Source organism: Danio rerio, chromosome 2 (genome assembly GCF_052040795.2).
Source record: "Danio rerio strain M-AB ecotype USA chromosome 2, GRCz13ab, whole genome shotgun sequence".
NCBI lineage: Eukaryota > Metazoa > Chordata > Actinopteri > Cypriniformes > Danionidae > Danio > Danio rerio.
In genome coordinates this window covers 35,186,668-35,196,781 of record NC_141022.1, presented here as the reverse complement: position 1 = coordinate 35,196,781, position 10,114 = coordinate 35,186,668, and the positions used below count along the sequence as shown (strand labels likewise).

Below are 10,114 nucleotides of genomic sequence, written 5' to 3'. Positions count from 1 at the left end.
AATAAAATATAAACAGATTTTTTAGCCTAGGCTACTAAATAACCACCTTTTTATTACAAATACCCCTGTTAAACTTAGGTTAGAAGCCTATATGGCATTTTTGTAGTGATTTGTAGCTTTATTTAGTCTAAAGCTCTTTATTAATTTACAAAGACAATAAAATCAATTGACATTTGCAAACAAATGATGCTACAGCCTCTATCAGAGCAATCTTTTTTTGAGTCATATTTTAACTCGCAGAGATCAGATTATTTTAGTCAAAGTGTGAGGTCAGTTCTCAAGTTTACATGTGTCTTAGTAGAATTACCAGTGTTCAAACCTTTTGTTTTCATTCTAAATATATGATAAACACACATATGTAATCTTGGACCACAAAACCAGTATTGCATGGGGTTGTGGGAATAGCCAAAGATACACTGTTTGAGTCAAAATTAGTGATCAACTGTGATTGTAAAAAGATTGTTCAAATGAACATATTGGACAAATTTCCTTGTAATATATATATAACTTTTAATGTTGACAATTTGAAAGGCAATTTTCATTTTTGAACCCTCAGATTCCAGATATTAGTTGTATCTCAGCCAGTAATATCCTTAACAAACCATTTAGCATAGCTTAATTATTCAGCTTTTTAATTTCAGGTTTTGTGGACTAGCGCCACATATGTATATATCAATAATATCTATAGGAAATTTGGATAATGTTGGTACTTGCCACACAGATGACAGAATTCAATGTTTTTTCTGCTATGCTATGGGAAATGTCTATTGTTCTGTTTACCAATGCTTGTCAATATATATATATATATATATATATATATATATATATATATATATATATATATATATATATATATTTTTTTTTTTTTTTTTTTTTTTTTTTTTGTAAGTGTAGTAAACAAAAGAAATAAATTCATATAGGTTAAGCAAATTTTTATTTCTGGTTGAACTTTTATAACTTTTTAATGTAGACACACAGACATTTTGCACACAGCTAACCCTGCCCCTAACCCCCTGACTGTGTTATTACTGGCTGGCTACATTGAGGGCATTGTGCCTGAGATTGCATGTCTGAAACTGCATATCTCAGCTTGCATATAAAAGTCTGCATTCAGATACTATTGGATATTTTAGTCATTGTATACTTTAAAGTTAATCAAGATATGAAGACAATAGCTTGGCTTAAAACTAATCTTGTTAAGGCCACAGACTAGTGCTTTCATTTATCAACAAATAACTGACATGCTCAACAATGAACTCTTCATCTAAAACATCCTTGATTAACTGTCTGATAAAGGGTATCCACACTGTTCAATTGATTTTCTCAAACAATGTGGTAGCAAGGTAAACAATTTTATTCAAACAAGAATCAAATTATTAGGCTTTCTGCAGCTATAAAACAACATTGTAAAATAAAGAGTATAAGCATCAACACTTTAATAAACCCAATTGAAGGGCAAGTTCACTCAAAAATATGAATTTCTGTCATCATCTACTCACTTTTTACTTGTTTTAAACCTTTAAGAGCTTCTTCTCCTACCGTTAGACACAAAAGAAATTTTTTTGAAAAGTGTTCGAACACTGTAATCAGCAACTTTCGTAGTATATATATTTCCTTAACAGTGGAAAGAAACCCATAAAGGTTTGAAACCAAGATTAAGTAAATAGTGAGTACATTGTCATTTTGGTGTGAAATATCACTTTAAATTCTAAATTAAATAACTAAAACTGAACATTAACTGTTAAAAAAGTACTACATTTGTCCACCCTGTGCATGAAAAAATCAGGGTTCAATAAGATATGAGGCACAGTTCACACTATAAATCAACATGAACTGTTCAACTTAAAACTAACAATCCTGGTTTATTTCAAAGCCTTTAATTAACAGTATCTGCGCTCATTCCATGCGCTCTTTGTCAGTGTAATATTAGTTAATTGAAAGCCATCTATTTATTATGGATGATCTAATGCAGAGCCGTATGTTATTTAATGCTGAGTGAGCAGACATTGATTTTCAGCAGTCAGATGTCATCCTCTTAGACAGAGCAGACAGGCAGGTGCTGGGTGGATTGAACACCTCAGGGTCACTGATGCCCAGCTGAAGGTCGAAGAAGCGAGTGGACGTGGTAACACTGCTGTTTTTGGTGTAAGTCTCCTGCACAGGATAGCAGTCTTTCAAAGTGTACACACCAACCCAAGCTTCGTCTGTCAGAGAAAAAGGTGTACATTTCTATCAGTCAGATATAATAAGGCATGGTCATATGCAAACTGCACACTCAACAAACATACTTTTGCGAGCTGGTTTGCGATCAGACCACTCTTGGACCTCGATCATGTCTCCAGGTCCTCCAATAAAGTACTGGTCCTCGTATGTGGAGTTGAGGGGTATATCATAAGGATCCCAGGCCTCCGTCAGAGCAATTTTTGCACACTGCTTTGTAATTTCCTCAATCTGAAATAGCACTCCACTTTTGAACAAGTAGATGTACTCAAAGAACCTCAAAGACAAAGCATAGTACACATACTGTAATGCAAGCAATTTATACATTTTTATTAATGTAGTTATAATAATGCTGTTTCTGTATTACTCACAATACAATAATCATATGAGGTTATTCATTCCACTTTCGCTTTTTAATCTACAATTTGGATCAAATCAATGGTGGACATTTCAGACAGTTACTATATTTTTCATTCATTCTCTTTTTGGCTTAGTCCCTTTATTAACCTGGTGTTGTTACAGTGGAATGAACCACCAGTGTATCCAGCACATTTTATACACAGCAGATGCCCTTCCAGCCGCAACCCATAACTGGGAAACACCTATACACTCTTGCACACACTCATACACTATGGCCAATTTAGCTTATTCAATTCACCTATAGTGCATGTTTTTAGACTGTGGAGGAAACTGGAGCACACGGAAGAAAACCTAAGTAAACACGGAAAGAACAGGCAAACTTCACACAGAAATGCCAACTGACCTAGCCAGGGCTCGCACCAGCGACCTTCTTGCTGTGAGGCGATTGTGCTACATACTGTGCCACCGTGCTGCCCCTATTATATTTTACCTATCAAAATTCAAAGCTTTCATTTTTTCTTTACTGGGTATTGTTTTCTGATATTTTCCCAGGGATGGGTTGCAGCTGGAAAGGCATCCTCTGCGTAAAAACTTGCTGGATAAGTTGGTGGTTCATTCCGCTGTGGCGACCCTGGATTAATAAAGGGACTAAGCCGACAAGAAAATGAATGAATGAATGTTTTCTGATACAAGTGACTTAACATGCTTTAATCAAGATAATTGACATGCATAACAAAATTACATATTATACAAAGTCCGACAATATGGTAAAGGTAAACTTTTTTCCTTTTTAATTTCCTGATAGCAGATCATTATCAGAAAACAAGACTTCTTATGTTGTCAATTTGGTTCTCAAGTAAATTTATGTTGATTTAATTTATTGTTATTACTCGATTTTTATGAAGAACCATACAATTTGAGAGTTTTTGACCAAAAACCTGAAGATGATGATGATAATAATAATAATAACAGAAAGCCTATTCTATTATAAAACATATTTTATAATAGCTAATAAAATAATATTTATATAAAAATATATTATATCATAATTATGTAATAAAATATAATAACAAATCTGTTATTATATATAGTTTTAGAGTATATTAAGTATTTAAAAAAAATAAAAGGTTATTATTTTACACAAAAAAATTACTTATCAATGACTTGATGCTATATTGTCTCTTTTTTACATAATAACTTTGTTTTTCAGGTTTGGGAATGTTTAAAACATTAAAAACACAAGACAAAAAATACTGACGGTAAGCGTATTAAAGTGTATTTCATAACACTATGAATGCGTACTTCTTGCATGGTGTGTGTCCAGTCTTCTGCTCCAGGACCCTGATTCTCTGGTTCTGGGCGTCATAGGAGACCGCTGCCCGTGTGTTTCTCCCGGTGCCGTGATCATATTCAACCGTCCGACCCTCCCACTGCAGCGGCGCGGGGCAGGGCTGAGGAGCCGCCCGAAAGCCCGAACACACGGATAAACACAACACCTGCCATAAAACAACAAACACCAACATCTCTGCTAGTTCACCGCAATAATGACGAGAAAATGAACCAAATCACGCAACGATTCAGAGGCCTGTGAGTGGAGCAGAGAGATGTTTGCGGGATGCTTCATCCAATGACAAATGACTGGCAGCAGCATCCATGTCACGAACACGTGAGAAACAGCGATTGGTCAGATATCAGACCCATATGACAGATTATTTTATTATAAGTCGAAAAAACAAAACAGTATAGTTTCTTGTATTACTAAACGGCGTTAAAAATATAATTATAACATGAATTAGTAATAACAACCTGTGTTATTATTTACTTTACAACAAATACAATATTATATTTCGCCATCATGCTGAATGCTTATGTAAATAATAAAACCTAGTAGTATCTGTAGTTAGTAAAATAATTACAAATTTTACTGTTTTAATAACCTAATTATTAATACTTAATTATAATTAATAATAAAAATAATAATAATAACATATTATTATTGTTTACATGTTATTGCAAAGAACATTGATATTTCACCATAATATTTCTGAACAATTTAATAATTAATGTGATAAATTATATCAGTTTGCCAGACTAATAATAATATTAACAATAACGATAAAACTTCTAACGTTAATTATTTAAAATATTGTTAGTGTTTAATCCTAACCAATCCCGAGCGCATGTGAAATTCTGTTAATAAATTCTTTTTTATTAATGTGCATCGAAAAAAACATTTATATACAAATCAGAGTTGTATGCTGACGTTTGTCGTATTATAATAAACGCCGCCATTTGCATCAGTTTGTTTACAGAAGCAGAAATCGCCGAGACACCCAAACCACCAGATGGCAGCATCTTTTTTTCTGCCACCACCTATGGCTTTAGTATGTTTGTCTTCAATAAGTGTTCAACGTTGTTGGTATTTAATATGGCGAGCCCCGTACAACGTGTGTGCTAAAATCAGTTTGAGTACGTTCAAAAAGGTTGAGATGTCAGATTTAACACAGACTCAGTTTGAGTCCAGCGATGATGAACTGCCGGAGGAGGTCGCCTTCGACGCGTCCAAACAAGCGGCGCTGAAGAGCGTCAAAGATGCGCTCGAGTCGGCCAAAAGGTCTGTCTGTGTGTGTGAGAGTTTAAATCATCAATACACACATGAGCTGATGATGGCACAATAATATTGTTTCTTTCACTTTGTGCTCAGAGAAAAGAACTTGTTGAAGGAGAAGCGAAGAAAAAGGCAGCAGCTGTTTCAAGAGCAAAAGGTTGGTCGATTCATTCGGTCTTAAAGATGTCTAACAGTTAGCATGTTGTTACTTAGAGCAAATAATGTATTTATCCGCATCAAATAGTTTATGTAGCATATTTGTGTCATTCCACACTTCTTTATGTGTTATATCTGTTGTTTTAGAAGAGAAAGCTACTTCCTGAAGACCTTCTAGAGGAATTTGATACAGAACCTCAAAAGTAAGTTCTCGCCATTAAAAGGGATAGTTCAGTCAAAAATTAAAATTACCTCAGGAGTTTCTTCTATTGAACACAAAAGGATATAGGTTGAAGAATGCTGGTTGCTGGCATCCATTGACAAAAATTACCATCCACCAGCGTTCTTTAATCTATTGTTTTTTTGTACAACAGAAGATAGAAACTCAAATAGGTTTGGAACCTTTAAGTGAAAGTTGAGTAAATGAATTTTCATTTTTGTGAGAATTTCCCATTTATTAAAATGACTATAATTCTCAAAATCATTTGCAAGTCTTAATAAATGTATTCTTTCACTTTAGGCAGACTGAAGTTACGAACAACAACAAAGGTAACAATCGAAAACCATAACATTTACATTTCTGAAACTCTACACCAGTGGCCATGTCAGAAATGCTGAAGTGAGTGTGGAACTCTTTGTTCCTCAAAATGAAAATGGTCAAAAATATGAGCTAAAAATATATGCGTCATTGAAAATGTGTGAATAACTTACTATTGTTATATTGTTGAAAATACTGAGAATACGCACTAGTACGTTTTAGTTTTAAAACAGAGTTTTAAACAGAGACTAGCTTTTCACCCAACGTTTCTAAACAACTCTGTCTACACCAAAACACTGAAAACGCAAATCGCATGACTACACACACACACACACACACACACACACACACTCTGGCATGCGCTGCATCATATATAGCCAGATGAGAGCTGTGCTCGTCGGACTGTTCAAGGATGTACCGCTAGATCCAATCTCGCTATATTTGTTAAACGGGATATTTAATTTATCTTGTTGTCTATATCTAACGACGTTATCCCTGACTTTGGTCTTTTGAATCTATTACTTGTTCTTTGTGCTTAGCACAAAGATAAGTTAATAATTAATGTAACCGCTTACATTCTGTATGTTGACTTATTGTTTGCCTTTATTTCCTATAATGTATAAACTTATTGTACGTTGTACTTTTATTAAGGCTATTATTGATTATTAAAACTGACATTCAGCAAAAGAGAGGGTGTTTTGAATTTTAATGAAAATGAAAGGAGGCAGTAATGTTATAGGCTCCGTTTTGTTATAAATATGCATACAGTAAAAATGATGCTCGTATCTGAAGCACGACGCCTCAACATTTTTGCTGTCTGTTAAGTTGTTAATAACAAAATGAAAAAAGTCCTTGGGAGTTTGTTTTCCATATTAAAGTTGCGAAGTCTGAACTTACAAGGAGAGGATGCAGGACTGAACTGTGTGTAGGCTATTTAATATTGAGGAAAAGCCCCATGTCTCTGTTTTTCCTCATCCACACTAAGACGTAGCAGAAGCGTTTAGAATGAAAACGGCCTCTTCAGCATTTCTAAAACGCTCCATTTTTGGCGCTCAAACTCTAGTGTGGACGGATGGCGTAACCGTATCAAAACTTATGCGTTTTAAAACGAAAATGTATTGGTGTAAACAGGGCCAAAACTGTGCAGAGCTTCGGCCCTTCAGGAACTGATTTTGACACCTGTGCTTTAACACAATTTTAACTGTCGGTCATTTGGAATATTAACTGACATACAACTATTTTGTAGATGAGGAAGAGACAAACACTTCAGAGGCGATCTCTAAGAGGTAAGTATAATAAATGCACACACTTTCATTTCTCTCAGGCTTCCACATGTATATAAGAAACAATCCGATTTTAGTTTACCAGAAAACTACACCGTAATGAGGCTGAAGGATGAATCTGCTTCCAATTCACTTCAACAAAGCGCTGTGGACTTTATTCAGTCTCGCTTTTATGGACCAAGAACCAACAGAACCACCAGTAAGCTCTCGCTGTTCTCTTTAGAGCCCGAATTTATGCAAATGAAGTTAACCAACTGGATATCAATGTGTACTTTAATTACAGACACAGAGCTTCTATCCCTTAATAAGAAGAGGGGTGTAAACAAAGGTGCAGCTGTGCAGTTTGCAAATAAAAAATGGGGTGAGTATTGAGATTGTGTTCAAGAATATTATAATGTCCTCAACATATGTTTTGAAATGCATGTGATTGTCCTTCATCTACAGCTGTTGACATGAAAGCAAATGTTGCAAAGACCAACAAAAGGTTTATGCATAAAGTGAAACTGATTCCTACTTGAGATCTGAAGCAGGAGAAAGAAGTGCTGAATTAGGAGTTCAAGAGGTGAGGACAGTTGGCTTTCATCACCCAGCTGTTTCTGACCACGTGGATCATGCTTTTCTAAAGGACCCCTCTAAGGATTTCTGACCTCTTGGAACCTCTTAGTCAAGCATATTTAAATATACCTAAAGTAAGATTGTGTTTGCTCATTTAACAAGAAATAACCTATCTTGTCTACAGATTCAAACTTTATAAAGAAGTGGCAGGATGTAAATTTGCTTTTGCATATTTACTTAACATTTTAATACATGTAAACCTGATCTTGGAAACGAACATTCTGGTCGGTTGCTTTTGTACATTGTTTGACTCCATTAAAACCCTTTGACTAAATTAATCATGGGTGGTGTTTATTTTATCATTATTATTATTATTTATGTATATTTTTTGAAAATTTAAATCAACCAGTGGCTACAAATTAAATTTTACTGTTGGCCCTGATGTACAGAACCTAATGTGTACTTTGTGCATTGGCACATTTTTAAATTGCAGATACGGAGTGCTCACACACACACACACACACACACACACACACACACATATAGATGTCAAACATCTAGTGATCACCCACACTCTAAAACAGAATGGAAGGCTTTGTGTTCGTCTATGTACAGGGGTTAGACAATGAAGCTAAATGCCTGGTTTAAGACCACAATAATTCATTGGTATGATGTAGGGCAGGGGTGTCCAAACTCGGTCCTGGAGGGCTGGTGTCCTGAATATTTTACTTCCAACCCTAATTAAACACCCGAGTCAGCTAATCAAGCTCTCTCTCTCTAGGTATACTAGAATCTTTCAGGGAGGTGTGTTGAAGGAAGTTGAAGCTAAACTATGCAGGACACTAGCCCTTCAGGACTGAGTTTGGACTCCCCTGTTGTAGGACTTCTTTTGTGGCCAATGCAGCATCAATTCTTCTCGGGAATGACAAAATGTTTTTGAGCCATTCTTCATGCAGAATAGTGAAGGGGACCATTTCCTGACTTGCTCCTCCTAAACCCCAAAGTGGCTTAATAATATTTACATCTGGTGACTGTGCATGCCATAGGAGATGTTAATCATAATTTTTGACCTTGTGGAGCTCCTGGTAAACTGCTTTGGTACCACCGGTTTCAGTATCATCATCCAACCCCTGTTTATGCTTTAAGTTAACTTACATCCTACATGTTCCACACCAAAGACTAAAAACAATATGGACACATTTCCACTTCCTTTCATTGTAAAAGGTAAAACAAAATAGTCCCAGTTTGGCTGCTGTCATCATTTTGGATTTTGAGTCTGTGCTATAGTGATTATGAGCAGGGGGTTACAGGATGAAAATTCCATCCAAACTCCTGCAGATCCAATCACAACACAATTATGAGACTAAACCTGTTTTTATAGTATCAAATAACTAACTAAAAGCAAACAAGAAAATGAACACGAGCATACACCACTGGAACTAATGGTAAAGAAATGATTCGCTGTACCCTGATTTACACCTTTTAAATTAAAGTTATTGAATTGTTGTCACAATCTGCGAGTGGTTAGCTTGGTATTGGTGATGACTGTAGGTGAGGCTGAGAGCCATGAGGGCAGGCAGGGTGAGGACAAGAGTTTTAACATGTTTGACAAACGGCAAGTCCCACAAAGCTGCAAATGGATACGTTTGTTTAGATATTAGAGGTTTTGATTAGAGCATAGGGATGAAACCTTCTGAATGGACCACAGTGACCATCTGAAAGCAGCCTACATTGTTTTCACACAAAAGCAAGTGGCAATCCAAGAAAATGTTGAAACATTATGAAACAAGTGAAGTTTTTTATAAACTGATTTCGAGAGGATCACTTGATTATGATTTTCCATGACTGGTCCCACATTCTCACGATTGATTCACCAATCAGATGATTCCTACTCGCTATAAATAACCAGTTTCTTATCTCAGTATCTTCGTCTAGAAGAATACCCCCCACCCACCCCTACTCCCCCACCTTTCTACATAGGTGACACGGCAACCCAGTGATTAGCACTGTTGCCTCACAGCAAGAATGTCTCTGGTTAAGGTCCCTACTAAACCAGTCGACATTTCTGTGTGGAATTTGCTTGTTCCCTCATTGTTCGCGTGGGTTTTTTCCCAGGTCTCCTCCCACAGTCCAAAAATAGTGCAACATAAGTAAATTGAACATATCAAATTGGCATCATAATCAAGCTTTTAGCAAGCTGTATACATCTCCTTAGCCATCCTTATGTCTGTCATTAACCAGAAATAAGCCGAGGAGTTCATCAAGATCTACCTAAGCTCAAACTCCCCCCTCGTCCTGCAAACGGGAGGGAGCCCAGGCCTCTCTCCCAGGACAGCATGCCAAACAAGCTTATTACCAATCATCAGCTAAGTGTGAACTCTTAAATTCTAACTG

The 10,114-nt window shown here is 36.0% G+C and overlaps 3 protein-coding genes across 3 annotated transcripts in view; 2 read left to right on the top strand and 1 right to left on the bottom strand.

Annotated features, from left to right (window-relative positions):
• Positions 1–10,114, top strand: part of lrrcc1 (leucine rich repeat and coiled-coil centrosomal protein 1) — a 280,861-nt gene that overhangs the window by 127,509 nt on the left and 143,238 nt on the right. The gene's annotated exons all lie outside the window — the stretch shown is intronic.
• On the bottom strand, positions 1,339–4,209 carry epdr1 (ependymin related 1). The gene is made up of 3 exons (NM_001002416.2): positions 3,883–4,209; positions 2,289–2,497; positions 1,339–2,204 (listed from the first exon to the last, which is right to left on the bottom strand). Exons 1-3 carry the CDS (start codon positions 4,101–4,103, stop codon positions 2,014–2,016), a joined length of 621 nt encoding a protein of 206 aa, NP_001002416.1. The 5' UTR covers positions 4,104–4,209; the 3' UTR covers positions 1,339–2,013.
• Positions 4,996–8,058, top strand: nol7 (nucleolar protein 7). The gene is made up of 8 exons (XM_087241022.1): positions 4,996–5,194; positions 5,285–5,345; positions 5,492–5,547; positions 5,865–5,893; positions 7,129–7,168; positions 7,243–7,364; positions 7,449–7,526; positions 7,610–8,058. Exons 1-8 carry the CDS (start codon positions 5,070–5,072, stop codon positions 7,681–7,683), a joined length of 585 nt encoding a protein of 194 aa, XP_087097148.1. The 5' UTR covers positions 4,996–5,069; the 3' UTR covers positions 7,684–8,058.

Coding starts and splice junctions, on each gene's coding strand:
- epdr1 (NM_001002416.2), bottom strand. CDS start 4,103: ATGTTGGTGTTTGTTGTTTTATGGCAGGTGTTGTGTTTATCCGTGTGT. Junction 2,498..3,882: donor GGACACACACCATGCAAGAA/GTACGCATTCAT, acceptor TTTGTCTTTGAG/GTTCTTTGAGTACATCTACT. Junction 2,205..2,288: donor TCGCAAACCAGCTCGCAAAA/GTATGTTTGTTG, acceptor TTTCTCTGACAG/ACGAAGCTTGGGTTGGTGTG.
- nol7 (XM_087241022.1), top strand. CDS start 5,070: ATGTCAGATTTAACACAGACTCAGTTTGAGTCCAGCGATGATGAACTG. Junction 5,195..5,284: donor GCGCTCGAGTCGGCCAAAAG/GTCTGTCTGTGT, acceptor CTTTGTGCTCAG/AGAAAAGAACTTGTTGAAGG. Junction 5,346..5,491: donor AGCTGTTTCAAGAGCAAAAG/GTTGGTCGATTC, acceptor CTGTTGTTTTAG/AAGAGAAAGCTACTTCCTGA.